General features: G+C 45.2%; 2 protein-coding genes across 4 annotated transcripts in view; one reads left to right on the forward strand and one right to left on the reverse strand.

Annotated features, from left to right (window-relative positions):
- Positions 1-15,864, reverse strand: part of DPYSL2 (dihydropyrimidinase like 2) — a 117,527-nt gene extending 101,663 nt beyond the window's left edge. The window contains exon 1 of the mRNA XM_066267011.1: positions 15,410-15,864. Within this exon, the coding sequence (XP_066123108.1) occupies positions 15,410-15,790 (381 nt within the window). The 5' untranslated portion in view covers positions 15,791-15,864. The remainder of the gene's footprint in view (positions 1-15,409) is intronic.
- Positions 15,865-16,120: 256 nt separating this feature from the next.
- PNMA2 (PNMA family member 2) lies at positions 16,121-23,314 on the forward strand. Of its 3 annotated transcripts, XM_066267050.1 has the most exons (3): positions 16,121-16,236; positions 17,973-18,054; positions 19,402-23,314. In XM_066267050.1, the coding sequence occupies exon 3, from the start codon at positions 19,870-19,872 to the stop codon at positions 20,962-20,964; it is 1,095 nt and encodes a 364-aa protein (XP_066123147.1). In that variant the 5' UTR covers positions 16,121-16,236; positions 17,973-18,054; positions 19,402-19,869; the 3' UTR covers positions 20,965-23,314. The 3 variants fall into 3 exon arrangements, with proteins under 3 accessions (XP_066123147.1, XP_066123139.1, XP_066123157.1); XM_066267042.1 differs by lacking the exon at positions 17,973-18,054; XM_066267060.1 differs by lacking the exons at positions 16,121-16,236; positions 17,973-18,054 and adding an exon at positions 19,029-19,103.
- The last annotated feature ends 724 nt before the right edge of the window (positions 23,315-24,038 follow it).

Raw genomic sequence — 24,038 nt, forward strand, 5'->3', positions numbered from 1 at the left:
ACCATCAGAAGGGCATGACCTGTGTGGGCAGTTGGGGGCAGAGCCCAGGGAGGGAGCCCACATGGCGGCAGCAGTGGGGGCAGAGCCCAGAGAGGCCTCCTGTACGCCCACAAGGATGGAACCCTGCTGGAGCGAAGTGTCCCCCGCACCACTACCCAGCGGACCCCAGCAGAGTGAGGCATCCCACACTCCTGTGTAAGGTGGAGCCCGGGGGAGGGGTGCCGCAAACCCATGAGGGGCAGAGCCAGGCAGCCTGGCAGCCTGCACAGAAATGGGGAGGAGCAGAGCCTGGAGGCAGCCCAAGCACCCTTGAAGGGTGGAGCCCAGTAGCTGGTATTGTGAGGGAGAGGGGTAGAGCTGGAAGAGGAGCCCAGAGAGGCAGGCCAGGCGCCTGTGGGGGGAGCCTAGCGAGGCAAGGAGTCCCCCGCACCTGCAGAGCAGCCGGAGCTGCAGCCATGAGCCCGCACCAGTGCCTGAGTGCCCAGGGAGGTGGAAGCAGAGGGGGGCGGTGGAAAGACCTCACATCAGGAATAGAGAGACTGCACACACTGGCCAAAAGTAGATAAAAGTCAGCCTAGGAGTGCAGCTGATAGTTACAACGGCATCAGGGCTCAGCAGAGGCAACCACAAATTCTGGATCACCTGTAGCTCCAAGAAGGTTGCTAAGGGCCTGTCAAAATCAGTGACCCCCACTGGTCTGCACCAGGTTCCAGCCAGGGAGGTCCACACCTGGTACATCCAGCAGCCTGATATGGAGAACATCAGCTCAGGACCTAACAACCCTAGTTAGAGTGGTATCTAATCTATATACAGACAAAATGGGAAGACAGAGAAGTGCAATTCAAATGAATCAACAAGAGAAATTTCCAGAAAAATAACTAAATGAAATGAAATAAACAAGATACTGGATGCAGAGTTTAGAATAATGATTGTTAGGATGCACAAGGATCTTAGAGCAACAATAGATGGACAAAATGAGCACCTAAACAAAGAGATAGCTGGCATCAAAAAGGACATTGAAATCATAAAAATAATCAGATAGAAATGACAAACACAATATCAGAAATGAAGACTACACTAGAAGGAATTAAAAGCAGGCTGGATGAAGCAGAGGATTGAATCAGCTATTTAGAGGACAAGATAAGTGAAAGCATGGAAGCAGAACATCAAAAAGAAAAGATCAAAAAGTCTGAGGAAACTCTAAGAGGGCTCTGTGACAACATGAGAGAAATAACATCTGCATAATAGGGGTTCCTGAAGGAGAAGAGAAAGAACAAGGGATAGAGAACCTGATTGAAGAAATCATATCTGAAAAATTCCCAAAACTGATGCAGGAAAAAGTCACACAAGTTCAAGAAGCACAGAGAATCCCGTTAAAATGAACCCAAAGAGACCTACACCAAGACATATCATAATTAAAATACCAAAGCTAACAGATAAAGAGAAAATACTAAAAGCTGCAAGAGAAAAGCAGTCAATCACCTACAAAGGAGCCCCCATAAGGATGACATTTGACTTCTCAAAAGAAACACTTGAGACCAGAAGGAATGTTAAGAAATATTCAAAGTAATGAAGAACAAGAACCTACAACCAAAACTTCTTTATCCAGCAAGGCTATCATTTAAAACTGAAGGAGAAATAAAAAGCTTCCCAGATCAAAACAAAATAAAACAAAACAAAAAAACCTTCAAGGAATTCATTACAACCAAAGCAATGCTTCAAGAAATATTAAGGGGACTATTGTAAACAGAACAAAGAGGTGGGGATATAGTAAAAGAGAAATGTAGATTTAAAGAATAAAATGGCAATAAACAACTACATATCAATAGTAACCTTAAATATAAATAGATTAAATGCTCCAATCAAAAGACATAGGGTAGTTGCGTGGATAAGGAAACAGGGCCCATACATATGCTGTCTACAAGAGACCCACCTCAAAACAAAATATACACATAGACTGAAAATAAAGGGATGGAAAAAAATATTTCATGCAAATGAAAATGAAAAAAAAGCTGGGGTAGCAATACTTATATCTGACAAAATAGACTTTAAAACAAAGGCTATAATAAGGGATAAAGAAGTTCATTACCTCATAATAAAAGAAGTAATCCAACAGAAACATATAACCATTATAAATATCTATGCACCTAATATAGGAGCACCTAAATATAGAAAGCAGATTTTGATGGCTATAAAGGGCTAGATCAACAGGAATACTATTATAGTAGGGGAGTTCAATATCCCACTAACAGCACTGGATAGATCCTCAAGAAAGAAAATTAACAAAGAAACAGCAGACTTAAAGGACATACTAGATCAACTTAATTTAGTAGATATCTTCAGATATCTTTCACCCTAAAGCAGCAGAATATACATTCTTTTCAAGTGCTCATGGTACATTCTCTAGGATAGACCACATGTTAGGACACAAAACGAGTCTCAATAAATTTAAGAAGACTGAAATCATATCAAGCATCTTCTCTGATCACAATGGCATGAAACTATTGTAGAAATCAACCACAATAGAAAAACTGAAAAACATTCAAACATTTGGAAACTAAATAACATGTTATTAAATAATAAATGGGTTAACGATGAGATCAAGGGAGAAATAAAAAATTTCCTTGAAACAAATAAAAATGAACATAAAACAACTCAGAATTTATGGGACACAGCAAAAGTAGTCCTGAGAGGGAAGTTCATAGCATTACAGGCATACCTTAAGATGCTAAAAAAGGATCAAATACACAACTTAACCCTGCATCTAAAAGAACCAGAAAAAGAACAGCAAGTAAAGCCCAGAGGAAGTAGAAGGAAGGAAATAATAAAAATCAGAGTGGAAATAAATAACATAGAGGCTAAAAAAAAAAAAAAAAACAATACAGAGGATCAATGAAACCAAGAGCTGGTTCTTTGAAAAGATAAACAAGATTGATGAACCTTTAACCAGACTCACCAAGAAAAAAAGAGAGAGGACTCAAATAAATAAAATTAGAAATGAGACTGGAGAAGTAACAACTGACACAGCAAAAATACAAAGGATTGTAAGAAAATACTATGAAGAACTGTATGCCAAAAAGTTAAAAACTTAGGTGAAATGGGAAAATTCCTGGAAACATATAATCTTTCAAAAATCAATCTGGAAGAATCAGAAAACCTAAACAGACCAATTACAACAAATGAGATAAAAAAAAGTTATCAAAAAAACCCCAACAAACAAAACCCTGGGCCAGATGGCTCCACAGGTGAATTCTATTAAATATTCAAAGAAGAACTAACTCCTATCCTTCTCAAGCTATTTCAAAAAATTCAAGAGGAAGAAAGACTTCCAAGCTCCTTTTATGAGGTGAGCATAATTCTGATTCCAAAACCAGGCAAAGACAACACAAAGAAAGAAAATTATAGGTCAATATTCCTGATGAATTTAGATGCTAAAATTCTCAACAAAATATTAGGAAACCAGATCCAGCAATACATGAAAAAAATCATACCTCATGATCAAGTGGGATTTATTCTGGGGAGGCAAGGCTGGTACAATATTTGCAAATCAATCAATGTGATTCAACACAAACAAAAGGAAGAATAAAAACCACATGATAATTTCAATAGATGCAGAAAAAGCATTGATAATATCCAACACCCATTTATGATCAAAACTCTTAGCAAAGTGGGAATACCTGTATTCCCACTCATACCTCAACATGATAAAGACCATCTATGACAAACCCACAGCCAACATTATACTCAATGGGCAAAAATTAAAAGCAATCCCCTTAAGATCAGGAACAAGGCAGGGGTGCCCCCTTTCACCACCCTTATTCAAGAAATTCAAGTTCTTCATAGTTCTGGAAGTCCTAGCCACAGCAATCAGACAAGAAGGAGAAATAAAAGGCATCCAAATTGGAAAAGAAGAAGTAAAACTATCATTATTTGCTGATGACATGATACTGTACATAGGAAACCCTAAAGTCTCAGTTAAAAAACTACTGGACCTGATAAATGAATTCAGCAAGGTGGCAGGATATAAAATTAATATTCAGAAATCAGAGAAAATTTTTTTAGATTTTATTTATTCATTTTAGAGAGAGTGGAGAGAGGAAGAAGGGGGAAGGAACAGGAAGCATCAACTCCCATATGTGCCTTGACCAGGCAAGCCCAAGATTTTGAACTGGCGACCTCAGCATTCCAGGTCGACGCTTTATCCACTGCGCCACCACAGATCAGGCAAATCAGAGGTATTTTTATACACCAACAATGAACTGTCTGAAAGAGAAATTAAGAGAACAATCCCCTTCACTATTGCAACCAAAAAATTAAAGTACCTAGGAGTAAATTTAACCAAGGAGGTAAAGATTTGTACTCAGAAAATTATAAAACATTGATAAAAGAAATCAAGGAAGATACAAACAAGTGGAAGCATATACTGTATTCATGAATAGGAAGAATAAACATCATTAAAATGTCTATATTACCCAAAGCAATTTATAAATTCAATGCAATTCCTATTAAAATACCAATGACATACTTCAAAGATATAGAACAAATATTCCAAAAATTTATATGGAACCAAAAAAGAACACAAATAGCCTCAGAAATCTTGAAAAAGAAGAATAAAGTGGGTGGTATCGCAGTTCCTGATATCAAGTTATATTACAAGGCCATTGTACTCAAAACAGCCTGGTACTAGCATAAGAACGGGCATATGGATCAATGGAGCAGAACAGAGAACCCAGAAATAAATCCACACCTTTATGGTCAGTTGATATTTGACAAAGGAGGTAAGAGCATAAAATGGAGTAAAGACAGTCTCTTTAACAAATGGAGCTGCAAAATTAGACAGGTACCTGCAAAATATGAAACTAGACCACCAACTTACACTATTCACAAAAATAAACTCAAAATGGATAAAAGACTTAAATGTAAGTCAGGAAACCAAAAGCATCTTAGAAGAAAACATAGGCAGTAAGCTCTCTGACATCTCTCGTAGCAATATATTTGCTGATTTATCTCCACGGGCAAGTGAAATAAAGGACAGGATGAACAAATGGGATTATATCAAACTAAAAAGCTTTTGCACAGCTAAAGGCAATATGAACAAAATAAAAAGACAGACCACACAATGGGAGAACATATTCGACAATACGTCTGATAAGGGGTTAGTAACCAAAATTTGTGAAGAACTTGTAGAACTCAACACCAGGAAGATAAACAATCCAATCAAAAACTAGGCAAAAGACAGCCCTGGCCGGTTGGCTCAGCGGTAGAGCGTCGGCCTAGCGTGCGGAGGACCCGGGTTCGATTCCCGGCCAGGGCACACAGGAGAAACGCCCATTTGCTTCTCCACCCCTCCGCCGCGCTTTCCTCTCTGTCTCTCTCTTCCCCTCCCACAGCCAAGGCTCCATTGGAGCAAAGATGGCCCGGGCGCTGGGGATGGCTCTGTGGCCTCTGCCTCAGGCGCTAGAGTGGCTCTGGTCGCAACACGGTGACGCCCAGGATGGGCAGAGCATCGCCCCCTGGTGGGCAGAGCTTCGCCCCATGGTGGGTGTGCCAGGTGGATCCCGGTCGGGCGCATGCGGGAGTCTGTCTGACTGTCTCTCCCTGTTTCCAGCTTCAGAGAAATGAAAAAACAAACAAACAAACAAACAAAAAACCCACAATGAGATATCACTTCATACCAGTCAGAATGGTGCTCATTAACAAAACAACACATAGTAAGTGCTGAGGAGGATGTGGAGAAAAGAGAACCCTCCTGCATTGCTGGTGGGAATGCAGACTGGTGCAGCCACTGTGGAAAACAGTATGGAGATTCCTCAAAAAATTCAAAATGAAACTGCCTTTAGAGCCAGCCAGCCCACTCTTAGGAATATATCCCAAGAACACCACATCACTGATTCAAAAGAATAAATGCACCCCTAACTTTATTGCAGCATTGTTCACAATAGCCAAGACTTGGAAACAGCCCAAGTGTCTGTCAATGGATGAGTGGATCAAAAAGCTGTGGTACATATACACAATGGAATAGTATGAGGTTATGAAAAAGAAAATCTTACCTTTTGCAACAACATGGTTGGACCTGGAAACTATTATGCTAAGTGAAATAAGCCAGGCAGAGAAAGAAAAATATCATATGACCTCATTCATTTGAGGAATCCAATGAACAATGTGAACTGAGGAACAGAATAGAGACAGAGGCGGGATCAAAGGGACCAGAGGGAAAACGGACAGAAGGAAAGGGATGATAGGATGGGATCAGAGAAGGGAAAGAGATTGGTGAAATTATATACACATAACACAGCGTTAGAGAGAGCAGAAAAGCAAATCCTGGAGAAAAGAGGGGAGGGCTTTGAGAGGAGGGGGGCAAGGCAGATGTTGAGGGGAACTGGGGGGGATGCATTCAGGGGACACTAGAATCTATGTAAACACTATAAATTAAAATCAATTTAAAAAAGCATAAGCATCAAAAGAAAACATAGATAAATTAGACTTGATCAAAATTAAAAATCTCTGTGCATCAAAGGACACTCTCAATGAAGTTAAAAGAGAACCTATAGAATAAGAGAAGATATTTGATCATGTATCTGATAAGGGGCTTGTATCCAAAGTATATAAAGAACTGCTACAACTCAACAAGAAACAGACAAACAACTCAATATTTAAAAATTCACAGGGGACTTGAATAGATATTTTTCCAAGGACAACAAGCACTTGAAAAGATGCTCAGCATCATCAGTCATTAGGGAAATGCAAATCGAAAGCACAGTGAGATACCCCTTCACACTCACTAGGATGGTTATAATGTTTAAATAGGGAGAATAACTAGTGTTGTGGAGGGTGTGCAGAAGCCGGAACCCTTACATGTTGGTGGGGCTGTAAAAGGTGGTGAAATTGTGGGAAACAATTTGACAGCTCCTCAAACAGCTAAACATAGAACTGCAATACAGTCTATTAATACCCTCCTTGTATGCAGCTGAGTGACCTGAAAACATGTGTTTAAACAGAAACTTTTAAAAGAATGTTAACAGCAGTTATTATTCATAATAGCCAAAGAGCAAAGCCAACCCAAATGTCCATCAACTGGTGAATGGTAAATAAATGTGCTTTGTACAAACAATGGCGGGTTGATCAGTGAGAAAAAGGAGTGAAGGGCTGAAATAGCTACAATGTGAATGAGCGCTGAAAACCTTACACCAAATGAAAGAAGCCAGACACAAAAGGCTCTGCAGTGTGTGATTCTGTTGATGCTGATGCCCTGAGCGGGCACATGTATGAGACACAAAGTCGATTCGTGGTTGCTGGAGATGGTGCAGGGAGGGTGCGACAGTGAGGGGTATGGGAAATGACTACTTAGTTGATAGGGAGTTTCCAGAGTGATGAAAATGTTCTAGAATTAGAGAGTAGTGATGTTTGCACAGCATTGTGAATGTACGAAAGTCACTAAATTGTAGACTAATGTGGTTAAAATGAGAATTTTATTATATTAATTTTACTTTTAAAAAAGACCCTGGCTGGTTGGCTCAGTGGTAGAGCCCCCACCCAGTGTGTGGATGTCCTAGGTTCGATTCAGTCAGGGCACACAAAAGCGCCCATCTGCTTCTGTACCCTGCCTCCTCTCACTTCTTTCTCTCTTTTCCCCTTCTCTTCCCTCCTGCAACCATGGCTCAATTGGAGCAATTTGGCCTTAGGCACGGAGGGTGGCTCCATGGCCTCCATCTCAGGTGCTAAGAAGAGCTCGGTTGCTGAGCAACTAAGCAACAGAGCAATGCCCTAGATGAGCAGAGCATCGCCCCCTAGTGGGCTTGCCAGGTGGATCCCGGTTGGGGCACATGCAGGAGTCTATCTCTGCCTCCTTTCCTCTCACTGAATTAAAAATAAAAAAGAAAAGACAGCCAAGGAAAGCATGGTTTTCTTTCAGGGCTTTTAGTGGAAATGGAAGAAGGAGGCCTAGTAATGCCCAGCCTGATGAAAGCCCCAGATTAGGTGACGGAGCAGGTAGCATAGCTGGTGAATGGCAGGGCCAGGAAGAAAATCTGGGCTCATGACTCTGAGCCCAGGCAAGCTGTCCACCAGGTCTCAAAAGCAAACCTAAGCCACCTTCATGACCAGGTGCTTCCCCTTCAAGGCACTCTTTGTGTGCAGCTTTGGCCTATGCAACCAACCAACCAATCTCAAGTGTCCACATGCCCACCGTCAATGCTCCTATTGACAGCTCACTCGTTATCTGCTTGTCATTCCTTGTTTACATCTAACGGGAAAAAATCACTCTGTCATCACCTTGCTCTATCTTAGAAAAGCACGTCATTCATACCCTTAGAGTTGGCTTTTGTTCTAGTGATATTGAAGACATTTCTTGTGTTTAAAAAAATAAAAGATGGACAGAATATCCCCAGTTTAGGGGACATTCATAAAGACAAATCAACAGTCCCTTTTACAAATGACTTCAAAGAGTACATTGCAAACAGAAAACAAAAAGGTAGGCACAGAAGTTTTTTGTTTTTGTTTTTTTTTTGTAATAGTGGAATTCTTTGGAGATTAAACAAGAGAAGAATAGTTGATATAGAAAGCAATAAATACTTCACAATGATTAAAATGCTCTTTAGTCACATAGATCTGAGTTTAAATGCTGCCTCTGGCTTTTCATTCTTTCTTTTTTTTAAAGTAATGGAAGGGGAGCCTGACCTGTGGTGGCACAGTGGATAAAGCTTCAACCTGGAACGCTGAGGTTGCCGGTTTGATACCCTGGGCTTGCCCGGTCAAGGCACATATGGGAGTTGATGCTTCCTGCTCCTCCCCTTCTCACTCCCTTCTCTCTCTCTCCCCTCTGTCTAAAAAATGAATAAATAAAATCTTTAAAAAAATAAAGTGATGGAAGGGGAAATAGAGAGACAGATTCCCACATGCGCCCCCACCAGGATCCACCCGGCAACCCCTGTCTGGGGTCAATGTTCAGACCAACGGAGTTATCCTCAGTTCCCTGGGTGACACTCAAGCCATCTGAGCCACTGGCTGTCATATGGAAAGAGGGAGAGAGGGGGAGAGGGGAGAAGGAGATGGTCGCTTCTCCTGTGTGCTCTGACTGGGGATCGAACCCGGGACATCCGCACGCTGGGCCGACATTTTATCCACTGAACCAACCAGCCAGGGCCCTGCCTCTGGCTTTTAATTAGCAAGTTGTTTTTGCAAGTTTCTTTTACCTTCAGGAATTTCTTTTGCAAAATAAAGATACAGTAGTACCAACTCAGTAGAATTGCCTTAACATTAGTAACATAGCACATGTAAAGTATGCAGCACAGGTCCTACTCCTCAGAACATACGAAATTTAATGATATGAAATCATTTTACCCACAAAACTAAATTTACCTTTAAATTCACTATCTGTGGCAGTGGGACTGAGCTACAGACTGGTGTGTTGTAGGAAATATGGAACTGAGTCAGGAAACCTTGGTTCAAATCCTAGTCCATGTACTCACTAAATAGCAAGACCTTGGGATCCTCAGTAAATATCACTAAGACTCAGTGTCCTTAGTTCACACAAGGGGAATAATGCCTGTATCAGAAGGTGTGGGGGTAAGTTTTAAAGTAATATTTCTTTTTTTGAAATTTTTATTTATTGATTTTAGAAAGAGAGAGGAAGGGAGAAACATCAATTTGCTGTTCCACCCATTCACGTATTCACTGGTCATTCTCTGCATGTGTCCTGACCAGGCATTGAACTTGCAACCCTAGCACATCAGTACAACACTCCAACCAGCTGAGCTACCCGGCCAGTGCCAAAGTAATATACTCTATACATTATAAAATACAGGATCTAGAATGTAAGTTTACATCTAGAATTATATAATGCTACATAAATAACAAAGTTTTACTGGTATAGGTCTGCAGTGGGTCTAGGCAGTAAGAGGCCTCCATTCTGGTCCTGGGGCTGTCACCTGAGTTCCATGGGATGAAGCACTGTTTCTCTGGGCATCACTTTCACCTCTAGAATGAGGTGATTAAATAATCACGGGGTTTCCTTCAAGCCCTGACATTCAATGGTAGTACACATTGAAATCCATGGTCAGTTTTGACTCTGCATTCTTGCTCAAGGAAGTGGAAAGTGACACTGACACCAAAGGACCATGGAAATACCTGGCTTGTCTTTACCACAGCGCGGGAAATACACTGCTGTCCAGATTTCCACCTGCCACAAGTTCATGAGCTGTGCAACTTTCATGAGGTCAGATGTTCACTCAAAATTAAATGGCAGGGTCCTGGCTGGTTGACTCAGTGGTAAATGTTTACTGGGCATGCAGAAATCCTGGGTTCAATTCCTGGTCAGGGCACACAAGAGAAGCAACCATCTCCTCCCCTCCCCCGCTCTTCTCCTCCCACAGCCATGGCTCGATTGGTTCAAGTGCATGGCCAGGATGCTGAGGATGGCTCCTTGGAGACTCTGCCTCAGGTGCTAAAAATAGCTCAGTTGCCAGAGACACCAGATGCAGGTTACTGAGTGGATCCCAGTCGGGAAGCATGAGGGATTCTGTCTCTGTATCTCCCTTACATTCACTTAAAAAAATTTAATAACAGAAATTCTTCTCTCCATCATTGAGTTACAAGGAAGAAAGTGTTTAGCTGGTGGGAGTTTTATTCTACTCAAGCCTCGGCCTGGGTTGGTGGTGGTGGAAGGTTTACCCCATCCCAGATGTAACCCTTCTTACCTTCTCCATAATGCATTGTTGATTGATTAATTGAGCAACAACTTTTCAACATCAATGACTCATTAAAATGTAACTATAGGTATATTATTCAGGCTTAAAAAAAGAAAGAAGCCCTGGCCGGTTGGCTCAGCGGTAGAGCGTCGGCCTGGCGTGAGGGGGACCCGGGTTCGATTCCCGGCCAGGGCACATAGGAGAAGCGCCCATTTGCTTCTCCACCCCCACCCCTCCTTCCTCTCTGTCTCTCTCTTCCCCTCCCGCAGCCAAGGCTCCATTGGAGCAAAGATGGCCCGGGCGCTGGGGATGGCTCCTTGGCCTCTGCCCCAGGCGCTAGAGTGGCTCTGGTCGCGGCAGAGCGACGCCCCGGAGGGGCAGCGCATCGCCCCCTGGTGGGTAGAGCGTAGCCCCTGGTGGGCGTGCCGGGTGGATCCCGGTGGGGCGCATGCGGGAGTCTGTCTGACTGTCTCTCCCCGTTTCCAGCTTCAGAAAAATACAAAAAAAAAAAAAAGAAAGAAAGAAATCTTGTGGGTTAACCTTAGAGACTTTATGCTAAGTGAAATAAGACAGTCACAAAGTTACAAAAAGGCAAACATTGTATCATTCTACTTATATGAGGTACCCAGATTAGTCAAATTCATAAAGACAGAAGGTAGAATGGGGGCTGGGAAGAGGGAAAGTGGGAAGTTTTTGTTTAATGGACAAAGAGCTTCAGTTTTGCAAGATGGAAAAGCTGTGGCGATGGTGGCACATCAACATGAATATATTTCACACTACTGAACTGTACACTGACAAAAATGGTAAAGGTGGTCAATTTTATGTTATGTGTATTTCACCACAATTAGAGTTTTTAAAGTTAACTGATTATTTGATTACTTAATCATTTAGGAAATCAAGAGCAACCAATAATTAGTATCACCATTTCCTTCTCCTCCCAAGCACCTCTCTCCCTTCGAATACAGATAGGTGTTAGTTTTTTGGAATCCCGAGCACATTAATGGTCATATTTGTGTTTCCTCTTTTGAAACAATGTAGCCTCTAAAGTGTCAAATCAATACCACTGTTCTAGGCTCCCAGCCAAATCTCCTCCACCCATTGTGCTAACCAGACGTTCTTTTTGTTGAACAGGCTAGCGCTAGCTTATTATCAAATGGGTATAGCTATAGCTAGGAACACTTTATGTATCAGTCATTCACAGAAAGGGTGGATGCCTTCAATCTTTGGCTAAGATTAACACAAAGTAGGGATTTTGAATGGGAGGTGGGAGGGCAAAGGAGAAGAGAGTGATTTTAGGATTTGTTGCTTTTGGAGGAAGAAAGATCTCAAAGAAGTCTCATCATCAGGATGGGGTAGGTGTAGACTGAACATAGTAGCAGAGTCAATGGGCATCCAATGCCAGGAGATAATCAATATGGGTGGAGGAGGTGAGAATACAGAATGGAAGGGAATATCAGAAAGCATCTTACAGACTTGGTGATCTTGTCAAGGTCAGTAGTGCTGTTGTGTAGGTCACTGACTGGCATTTGCCCTGAACAAGTGGAGAATCACTCCCCTGCCACTCTAGTCTATGCAGGTTGTTTGCTTCTGGGAAAAGGGCCTGGGAGCCCCTTTGGATGGGATGGTCATGATCCAGTTACCTTGGCGGAACAGTTGATTTTGGCTGAACTGTCTGAGATAGAATAGAGGGAATTCCTAGGAGGAAGGGAGGAAGCAGAGGGAACCATGGGCCCTGGTAAGGGAGATTTGGCCAAAAGGCTAAGAGTCCTTCACAGGTGGTCATCAATTTAACCTCACTGCAGTCCAAGGTGGACTTCCCCAAGGACACAAAAGAGAAAGACAGTAATGAGACATAAGTTTTTCTTATTACATCCACAATACTGGCTCTTTTTCTTCACCCGCTCCTAGCAGCCCAGCCCAAGCCATATCCAGTGCTTTCTGTTGTACCTGCTGACCCTGCAGATGCAAAAACAGACACTTGTCCTTGTCTCTCACAAGCCATGTGGCATCTGGACTAAGAAAGCCTGTTCCTGACCTTCCTAAGGCCTTGCTTACTAGAGGAACAGCAGGGCCCCTAGCACAACAAGTGGACAAGGCCACTTCTGACCATGTATTAATAACAGCTATTAAAAAAAGATTCAGGGAAGAAGGAAGGACATGAGCCAGGGCCCCGAGATCTACTTGTTTAGTTGATTCCCCATCTCTCCTGCGCCAGGGCTTCCAGTAGGAGTCCACTAGGATGCCGCCAGCTGTTCATTAGCTGAAAACTAAGTAAGGACTACTCTATTTAGTCAAAATGGTGGGCCCAACTGCATTTTTAGATATCACCATTTTTACACACACACACACACACACACACACACACACACACCTCAAATGCCTCTTGTACAGATGTGAAGTATTCAAACACTGTTAAGTACTTATCCTGGTAAATGCTCTCAATCATGAAGGAAACAAATCCAATAGGATCAATCCTTAGATGACAAGGCGAGTTTGGGGGGGAAAATTCAGGGAAGGCCAAGCCAGAATCACCCTGTTACCAATAAACAGGCAACTGAAGCAGCTGTTGGGTTTGCAGGGGCTAAAGCTGCCTGGGGTTTTGTTGGCTATTTCCTCTTCAAGTTTCCCTCTTCCATGTGCTCTTGGCTTACAATTTAGAGTGTCTATTAAATTTGGAGTGTGTTCAAACAAGTAGCTCTAAGGATTAAATATCTAAGATTCTAAATGAACAGAAAAAGAGGTGTGTTATCCAACCCAGGAAACTTTGCCTCTCAAACTTGACTTTTATTTCACTGCCATCATTATCAAAGTGGCCAATTTTGAACCCTGCTCCTACACTGCCATTTCCTAAGTGGCCTCTTCCTTATCTCAAGGCCTTCTCCTGCTCCGTTTAAGTCATCAGAATCCCCAGCAAGCACATGTTGAAGAAGAGAATACTCACAACCGTGATGCTAAAGATCATGGTTTGGCCCTCACCCAATGTATTCACATAGGGAAATATTTCACACTCACTCAGCTCTGAGTATTAGTTACATTATTTGAAATTTTTACTTCAGTTGTAAACATTTGTCTAACCACTTGGATCAAAGGGCCTTTCTGGATTAAGTTATTCTGGCTGACTCGTAGTGAAATATGGATAACAGGTGCCCCCCCCCCCCCGCCCCAAATGAAAAGCTCAGAGGACAGGGCTGGGGAAAGAGGAATCAATTAAGGAATGAGTTGCTTCATTTTTTGAAAATGAAAGCAAATGGTTTATTTTTCTTAGAATTGGCCCTGTAAAAAGGCTGCAAAACTCTGTGCCACATCAGGAAACAGTAACATGTTTGGGCCACTCTCACCAACTGTTCATTGTTTTCTGATGTGTTTATTGTAAGCACACAGCCTGAACACTGAGCCAAATACATGCTGTGGAAACACTCAGTAAATATTGATACATATGGTCCACTCCCAACTACTCTGGAAGCCCCTTAAAAAGAAATTGCTTTGAACTTTTATTATCGCTAACCTTCCCCCAGCCAGCCCTGTGAAGCAAGGCACACAATAGGTATTCTATGAATATCAATCATTGACTGATTTCTCATCTTAATCAATGGGCCTGGGAGAGAAACAGCAAACAAGTGTTAAAACAGTTCACACAATTCATCAGTTGAGAAATCAAGGCTGGGCCGGGGTGGGGGTGGGGGTGGGGGTGGGGGATGGGGGGTGGAGGGGAAGAGTCGCACAAGTATGAGGGTCAGGCTGACAAAGAAAACACTGGTGTGAGACGATGACTGTACTTAAAGTGCCCACCGTGCATATTCGCCAGAGGTGATGAACGTTCCTAAAATAAAGGTTTACCAGATGGGTCTTCTTTGTTTCCCCCATAGCACAGTATAGGAGGTCCAATCCATCTTTGACAATCTAGTCAAAATGCGAAGGTTTCCCCCTTTTTTATTTTCTTTTTAACCCTTGAACATAATCTACTTAGTCCCCGTCTCCAAAGCGCCTCCCAAACCGGACGCGCGTGGGTGGAGGCGTTCTGGGAAGCCCTTGCTGAGATACTTAGCGCAACTTTGTCCTCCATACGGGCTATTAGGAGCATCTGGGCTTCCTTGGGTGACTCCACCGCCTCGGTCTGGTTCTTCTCAATTTGCGAGCAGAAGTCAGGGAGATGCGCTTCTCCGAGGCGGTCCGGGAGGCGCTGACCATGGTCCTGGCCTCCGTTTGGGGACGCGAACGTGGGGCCCGCGGGAGGAGGTGCACGCAGGGATTGGAGAGCACGCAGGGGAGCGGAGGGGAGCAACTGTCGAAGCCTCTGCCACTCCCAATCCCCAAGGAGTCCGCGGCCCTTTTCGCGAACCCTCCACTGCACACTCCGAGTTGCATCAAAAAAGGGTGGGGCACCCATCCACAACCGCAATCAGAAGCTGCCCCGGAGGATTTAAGAATGGTTCCGCCGCCCATCCCCACTCCCCAACCATGCGACCTCCGCCGGGGATCTGCCCATCCTCCCCCCCGTTACCCTCTACCTCCCAGACCCCGATGGGCGCGGGCAGCCTTTGTGGGCGCACAGCCGCCACCGCCGAGCCCGAGCCTCTCCCAGCCCTGGGCGGAGAAGGGCAGGGCGGATGGGGTGCTCGTACAGATGCGGGGAGGGGCAGGACGGTGGGTTCGCCGGGGTGCGAAGGAGGGGCGATCTCCGTGCCTCGTCCTCCTGCTCAAGCCTCCCCCTCCCCCTCACCAACCTGGTCGTAGATGTTCTGAAGGGCTTCCTTGCCCGAGGCCCGCCGGATATCCACCTTCCCGCCAGATTCAACAGATGGCTCCCCGCCGGCGCGCCGGCCCTGCCGGGAGTACGGCGACTGCGGGTCGGGGCCCAAGTGGGCGACGTCCCGCTGCTGAGCAACCACCTGCCCCGAGCCCCGACACACCGACAGCGAATCGAAGTCGATGGTCTTGTTCTCCGAGGACCCTTCCACCGGGCAGAACATGCCACAGAATTTCTGCCGGGGCTTAGGGCTGCCTGAACCTAGGTTTTTAAAAAAGGCAGGGACCTCTTCGTCCTCTGCCGCCTTCCCGGATTGCTTCCTATCGGCCATGGTGCGGGAGCTCGGGGAGGGCTCCATCCGTCCGTCAGTCTGTCTGCAATCCCTAAGTCTGCCTTTCTCTGCGCACAACCCCCCTGGCTGCTGCCGCCGCTGCCGCTCTCTGCCTACCGCAAGGTGCACAAAAAGGAAGGACGGCTGGTAAACCAGCGACCCTCCCTCCCAATCCCTCCCCCTGACCCCGCTACCTCCCCTCCCTGCCCACGCCCCCCGCCGCCGCGCGAGCTCCCGCGAGCTGCAAAGTTGGGTCCGGGAGGGCGGCCGCTGCTGCAGCGGGAGTGAGAGGCTGCCAGTTTCCGGCAGCGGTGGGCGGAGGGAGGCGCGGGTGTGCGCGGGAGGGGCACTGCGCGCTTGGAGAGGGAGGTAGGGCCGAGCGGCTCGGAGCCCCGCGCTCCGGAAGTGAAGCGGCCAGACCACCCGCTAATGGATGCGGATCCGAGCGCCAGCTGACTGCTCTCTGCGCCAGGGTGAGTACTGGGCAGGCTTGCAGGGGCGAAGACACGAGAGCGCAGCCCCTGGCTCTGGTACCCTTCTCTCCACCTGCCAGGCCCAGAAGCCTGTCCTCTATACCGCATTTCAGAGGTGGGCCAAGGGTGAGAGCCCACGTTGGGGAGGGCTCCTCCCCCTTTAATAGGGGAGTGAGTTGAGGGATGGGGAAAGGGGAGCAAACTGGCTGGCGCCGGGACACCCGGGGAGAGAGAAGTGGCCGCGTTGAGTGTGAGGATGGGATGGCGCAGAGACCGCGCAGAGAGGTGGGGCCTGACGAGCCAGAGGACACCGAAGCTTCCGTCTACCCACAGGCTGTGGTGGGCTGTTGGGAGCAGAGACTGAAAAGAGAAGGTTCTCACTTAGTTCATCCACAGAGGTGGGAGGTGGAGAGCACAGCATGGCAGGGAGAAATACAGAGGGGCGTAGCGAAAGGTGGTGGGTGGAGTGGTATAAAGAAAGACAGAGGTCTACAGCCCGGGGAGTGTAGCCGAGAGTGCAGTCTGCAAATTCCAGCCCAGCACGACAATTAATATATACTGAGCGAGGGTGCTGACATAGTGTGCCACTGGACCAAGAAGGGCCCAGGAGAACGCCTTGATTTGATATCTTCCGCACCCGTCCCCCCCCCCCCCAAAAAGGGAGAAAAAGATGCAAATTGCAGCTCAATCACCAAATCTCCAGCCCATCCGGGTCTGGTTCCCCAGCTCTGCCCCCGCCCCTGTTGCGCAGTGCGCCAGAGCTTGTGCTGGTGGCTTGAGTAGAGGAGCGCGTGTCCAGTGTGTGGTAGGGCAGCGGGCACTGGCTCTGATTGAGTGCTTTGGATTTTGTGTGCCAAAGCAGGCAGAAGATGCGTGAGCATTTGTTGTGTATGTGCAGTTAGACCAGCCACTGGGGTTGCTGGGTATTTGGGAAGTATTTTGATTTGTGCCACTATCATGATCCTTGAGGAGGCTTCATTGCTTACTCTAATCGGATCCGAGACTTTCCTTGTGTCAATATCAGGTCGATTACAGCCCCCCACCCCTCTTTCCACAGTGACAAAATTCTGCAGAGATGATGCCCATCTTTTGGCTGCTCAAGAGAGAGGTCTGGGCATGCTCAGTAACCAGGGTGGGTTTGGGCTAAAACGGCTGTTTACTGCAGGGCCATCGTGCTGGACACTGTGACCAAAGATTCTATCCCACTCTCAGCCCTTGCCCCTGGAAGGATTAAATGCAGCTACTCTTCCCCTCCCACTCCATACCATTTCTCTATTGTGAGAAATAGTAGTTTGGTGAATGGAGTTACATTTAGAGAACAACCAGTCACAATTTGAGAATGAGCCCATTATGAGGAGGGATGAAGGAGGAAGAAAATGAATACACCTGTGTGAGGCTAAGAAACCCAGGGGCAGGCATTTGGACTTCCAACCAGATGAGCTTTGTATTTGAATAAAGTGTTTCCACACGAATTGCCTCGTTTCCTACTTACAGCAGCTGGGGAGATGAGTGCTTTACAATCTCCACTCTCCAAGATAGGAAACAGATTCAGAGAGATTGAGGCATTTTGCCCAAGGTCACTATCTATTTAAATAATCCAATAGTCCAGTGGGGATCTTCCACCTGAAAGTCTGGTTCCTTTTCCAACTGATACTATCTTTATGTTAGAAAATACAAGATTTTCATATTGTTTTCATATTCAAATATTTTAATCCATGGACATCTTGTGTATCAAGGACCATCGTTCACCTGCCATCTTTGAATCTGAAGGTTGCCTTGCAGGGAGGGATTGCCTTCGGAAGAAGAAGCCATCGAAAGGTAGCCTAACCTCAGCATAGCAGTTATTTTGCAGACCTTGGAGATATTTCTTCCTAGGCATTAAATACCTTTTTATATCCCATGTTTCCTCAAAATATTACAACAAAGAGGAAAGTCACCCTGGTGTGTTTTAAGGGGAAAGTGAGGCAGGGGCTCAGCTCCCCAGGGCTGCTGGGCCAGGGTGTGATCCATCATTTTGCCCACCTGGCTGTTGAGCACATTCTGTGCCTTTCGGAACTTTCCAAAAGGACTGGGAAGTGTGCCTGCAGCAGATCAGCTGCCCCTATGACTGCAGGTTGGCATCTGTGGCATCTGGATCCTGCTTGGCTTAATGGAGACTTTCAGGCCTAAGGAGGAATGGTCAGGACCTCTTAATACCCACTCTACCACAGTAACTGGGAGGTAGGCATTAGGCACTCTTCCCTTTCACAGTAACCATTCTCCACTGGCTCTCCATATGCTTCCTCTCTTCATTTACCTTTTCCTTCAAATGACCCCTTTTCAAGTTCAAATGCTATGAAGAAAGAGTCATGTTAGTAACGTAACATTCACTGCAAAAGAAACACTTGGTTGTGCGTTTGCAAAGCATTACTAGACATAACAAAAGAGAATGAATTCATAATTCCAAGTTTAACTTATTTGGCTTTAAAAATTGTTAAACCTGGATTAAATTGTTATGTCCATATTATTAAAGTATATTATATGTTATATTGTTATACTGATTTTAAATTGGTTTTAAATGTTTGAGTGATTTCTAATTGAACTTTTTAATCAAAGAACTGAAGTAACTATATTGTTTAGTAGAATTAATTACATTGTAAAGGATTGTTATATTTTTGAATAAGCATATTAACAGTCTTCATTATTGAATAGTATCGAGCCATAAAAATACACCATTATTATTTATGTAACAGGGCAGCTTGGCTTAGTTGGAGCTAAGAAAGATGGAGACATGGCCATTGTGTGGGGTTGGGTGACACCTTCCTGGGCTAAAAGCTGAGTAAACAAACTCCTTGGCTCTCTTGGAATACTTTGGAACATATAAACAGGTATCTAGCTGAATCTCCTGACTCCATTCTTCAGGTGGGAAGGATCTTGAGTCTTGGCTACCACTGGGCTCAGACATTAATTAACATGTCCAATGAGCAAATGGAGGGGAGGTCAGATTGCAGAGGGGTCCCCAAGAGGGAAAAAGAGTCACGGTAAGCAAAGAATCTGACAGAGTGGGGTAGGCACAAATACAATGTAGGGCGGAACCCCAGTCTGCCCCCACTTCTGTTGTTACTGGAGAATGGATGCTTCCTGGGAAGGAGAGAGCTGTGAGGTAACTGACCCTTGTTTCACTAGGTGCCCAAGCCACTCTGCTGTGAGACTTCTTTCCAGGAGTTCTGGTGCCAGAGGGGAAGCGTTTCCACACTGACCAGAGACCCGGAGAGAGTGGAAGCTGTTCTCACAGGGGCATCTGTTGTTCAGAGAAGGATCAATACCACCACGTGGCACTAGCACGGGGGAAGAAGCAGCAGCCACAGAACTACAGAGCCATTGGCAGTGCACTGTCGGAACTGAGACACTAATCACCTACCTTGGGTCTGATCGAGACACGTAACTAGAAGTGCTGAGTTCTTGTCACTGGTCAAGTAAGGGTTACTGGTCCAGAAGACTCTGGGACTGCTGTTGGGGTGACCTGTCCTGAAACCCATTCTCTGGTGGGTTATAGGTTCAGGAGTTTATCCAGGATACTTCAGATCTTAAGCAAGTGCCTACCTGCACCACAAACAAATTGTACCCAGAGAGAGTGAATAAATATTTGTGACGATGGCACTGGCGCTGTTGGAGGACTGGTGCCGGATAATGAGTGTGGATGATCAGAAATCAGTGATGGTTATGGGGATACCAGTGGAGTGTAATGAGGCTGAGATCCAGGAGGTTCTCCAGGAGACTTTCAAGTCTCTGGGAAGGTATAGACTGCTGGGCAAAATATTCAGGAAGCAGGAGAATGCCAATGCTGTCTTATTAGAGCTCATAGAGAATACTGATGTCTCAGCCATCCCCAGTGAGGTTCAGGGAAGGGGGGGTATCTGGAAAGTGGTCTTTAAAACCCCTAACCAGGACTCTGAATTTCTTGAAAGACTGAACCTCTTTCTAGAAAAGGAGGGGCAGACAGTCTCGGGCATGTTCCGAGCCCTTGGGCATGAGGGGGTGTCTCCAGCCACAGTGCCCTATGTATCACCCGAGATATTGGCCCATTTGTTGGGACAGGCAATAGCACATGCCCCTCAGCACCTGCTCCCCATGAAATACCGCAAGCTGCGAGTATTCTCAGGGAGCGCTGTGCCTGGCCCAGAAGAAGAGCCCTTTGAAATCTGGCTGGAACAGGCGACTGAGATAGTTAAAGAATGGCCAGTGGCCGAGGTGGAAAAGAAGAGGTGGCTGGCGGAAAGCCTGCGTGGCCCCGCCCTGGACCTTCTGCACATCGTTCAGGCAGACAACCCTTCCGTAAGCGTGGAAGAGTGCTTGGAGGCATTTAGGCAAGTGTTTGGAAGCCTGGAGAGCCGCAGGACCTCCCAGGTAAAATATCTGAAGACCTATCAGGAGGAAGGAGAGAAAGTCTCAGCCTATGTGCTGCGGTTAGAGACCCTGCTTCGGAGGGCTGTAGAGAAACGGGCCATCCCCCGGAACATCGTGGACCAGGTCCGCTTGGAGCAGGTCATGGCTGGGGCAAGCTTCAGCCAGACCCTGTGGTATAGGCTGAGGGAGCTTAAGGAGCAGGGCCCGCCCCCCAGCTTCCTTGAGTTAATGAAGGTGATTCGGGAAGAGGAGGAGGAAGAGGCCTCTTTTGAAAATGAGAATATTGAAGAGCCAGATGAAGGTGATGGCTATGGCCACTGGGATAACGAGGCAGATGACTAAGAGCTCATTCAGAGTAGGACCTGCCTCCCTTGGGCCAGGGGATGTTCATTTTCCAAACTAAGACCGTTTCCATGTTCTTTTCTTTAATGAACACAATTGAAATCAAGGCATTGGAGCCAGGCCTTGATTCTTCTAAGAAAAGATGATCTGCCAGGTTCTTGGACCTAACATAGGTTACTAACAAACAGATTAAATTCCAAATGTGATATAGTAACCCAAAGAAAACCAAGTTTCTTTTAAATACCCCCATAGGTAAACCATAGACCAAGGTTTACCCATACCGTAGAAGAAAGAATTGACACACAAAAAATGTATCCTTTGTAATCTACCAAAAAAAACCCTAAGCTTTAGGACTGGTCAGATGTTTTCCTTTGTCAAATCAGCAAGGTTCTCGTACCTGAGGCGAGCGAGGCCTGCTTGGGGAGGTGGCCGTGGAGAGCCTGTGACTGTGCTCAGAGAGCTGCAGTCTCCCTGAGGACAGGCCTCCGCTGGTGGGAGCTGAACAACCTTACGCGCAAATAAGTTCATGATGCCAATGGAAGTGTCATTGCCAAATGAATACAGTCATCTCCACTTCCGCATTTATCTCTACTCCTCCACTGCTCTGCCAGTTGTCAGGTGCCCGGGTTCCGGCACTGTGTTAGGCCCTAAAGACACATTACTCTGCCTAGTCCCTGCTTTCAAGAGGGTCACAGCGTGAGAGGCACCAGATAGCACAGGAGGGTATGTTGGAGAGTTGGATTTAGTGAGTGGGCCCATCTGCTTAGAGATTTTAGTGGCAATGGAAGGCAAAGAAGAGGTGTGCAAACTCATGGGTACAGCAACCCCAACGTAGTATAATTTTGCTCTTTTTTAAAAAAATTATTTATTGGTTTTTAGAGAGAGAAAGGGAGAGAGAAAGAGAAACATCAGTTTCTTGTTCCACTTATTCATGCTGTCGTTGGTCGATTCTTGTATGTGGCCGTGACTGGGGTCGAACCTGCAACCTCAGCATGTCAGAACAACATTAACCACCTGAACTACCCAGCCAGGGCTAATTTTGCTCTTTTTGAAAGAGAAGAAAACGAAAGCTCCAAGGACGTAAGGAGTCTTCTCTATCTTGAATTGCTAACAAGTGTCAGAGCCAAAGCAGGAATCAACAACCCTCTGACTCTTGCTGATCCGCCTGCCCTCCACCGCCATTGTGGTTTTCAAACTGTGCAGAGATTTTTCAGCAGTTCCATCTTTAAATGTATTTCTAACTCTTTAAATCTAACAAATGCCAGGCAGATGTGAGTGTGTTGATACCTACATTTTAACACCTAGGCATTCACCAGCAGGCTCACTTTTGTTTTCAGTGACTCATTTTGTGCTGACGTTGAAAAAAAGGTTCCCTTGTGTGATCTTGGCATGTAACCAAACTCCACTCTCTCTTTTTTTTCTCTATTGAACTTATTGGGGGGGGGTGACACTTGTTAATAAAATTATGCAGGTTTCAGGTGCACAATTCTACACCACATCATCTGTATATTGTATTGTGTGTTCACCACCCCAAGTCTGGTCTCCTCCATTTATCCCCCCGTGCCCTCCTCCGCTTCTCCTTCCCTTCCCCCTTGAACTTGTCTTAATGTTCATAGATTAAGGGATCTCTAGCTCCTCATGGGTGTTTCAATCAGGCCCATGCATGACCTTGGTATGAATGTGCTAGTACAGCCACAAGCACCACTCAGTGAAATGCTAGTTGACGCAGCACATCACGGTAGCATCCTGTGTATAACAAAGTTGCTTCGCTCCTCCGAACATCAGTTTCCTCATCAGAAAAACGGGAAAGTCACAGAGTAAGGCTGTTTGTTCTGTTAAGATAAAATGACATAATGCCTTTTAAGCACTTAGCATGACGTCTGGAATATAGAAAGCCCTTGATACACTGAGGCATTATTTTCATGATGCTTATTGTCTGCTCAGTGCATGCTCTCTTTATTGTTCTAACAGTTGTGCCATAACAAATAAATATGTAATCTGTTAGTCAAGTTGTGACAACATTGCCATGTGAGTGCTTCGTGCCCGTTATTCTGTGATAAGTATTCTAGCTATTGTTGACTCTTCCTAGTGATTCAACTTGGAAACAATAAATTATTCTTTCTGATTGTGGATAATTTTAACTGAAGAATATCCTGAGATTGTAAGGAAAGCATTTTTTTTTAAAGAAAAGGTATCACTTGTGATCATTTACCTTTCTAAGTTATATTTTTCAATACTGTTCAACCAAAGTGATAAAATTATCATTCTGGGCACCCTAATATTGTGTTTTTTGTATTCATGAAAATGCCCTCGTTATTTTCACTTATTGATAGTATGTGAAGTAAAGTGTTATAAATGTGAAGTTATAAAATAAACACATGCTAATAAAATTCTGAGTTTTTTTTCTGTTTCATGCAGTGTGGTTTTATATAAGCTATTAATTGAAGAAGGGGTTTTAATAGTAAAAGAAAAATGTTGGTAGGTAAGGTTAGACAATCATTAAAGCTAGAAGTCTGGAAGTCTTCTCGATATGCAAACCTGAAAGCAAAATGCTGAAATAAGAATATTTGGGCTTGGCCAGTTGGCTCAGTGGTAGATCGTTGACCAGGTGTGTGGAAGTCCTGGGTTTGATCTCTGGTCAGGGCACACAGAAGAAGCAACCATTTGCTTCTCCACCCCTCTCCTTCCCCCTTCTCCCTTCTCCCTCTCTCTGTCTCTCTTCCCCTCCCACAGCAATGGCTCTATTGGTTCAAGCAAAATTGGCTATGGGCACTGAGGATGGTTCATAGCCTCACCTCAGGTGCTAAAATAGCTCAGTTGCCAAGCAACGGAGCAATGGCCCCAGATGGGCTGAACATCTACCCATAAGGGACTTGCCAGGTGGATCCCGGTCGGGGCACATGCGAAAGTCTGTCTCTCTGCCTCCCCATCTCTCACTTAATTAAGAAAAAAAAAAAAGAATATTTAGGCTTTGTTTCCAGGGATGAGAGAGGGCTCAGTCCACCCATCATTGATTTCTCTTTTAAACTATGAGAAATGACAGGCGGAGGCCAACTCCCTCAGAGATCTTCAAC

The sequence above is a fragment of the Saccopteryx bilineata genome, chromosome 1, assembly GCF_036850765.1.
Source record: "Saccopteryx bilineata isolate mSacBil1 chromosome 1, mSacBil1_pri_phased_curated, whole genome shotgun sequence".
Classification (NCBI taxonomy): domain Eukaryota; kingdom Metazoa; phylum Chordata; class Mammalia; order Chiroptera; family Emballonuridae; genus Saccopteryx; species Saccopteryx bilineata.

What these genes read in the sequence shown, in the direction of transcription:
- PNMA2 (XM_066267050.1), top strand. Translation starts at nt 19,870, where the DNA reads ATGGCACTGGCGCTGTTGGAGGACTGGTGCCGGATAATGAGTGTGGAT.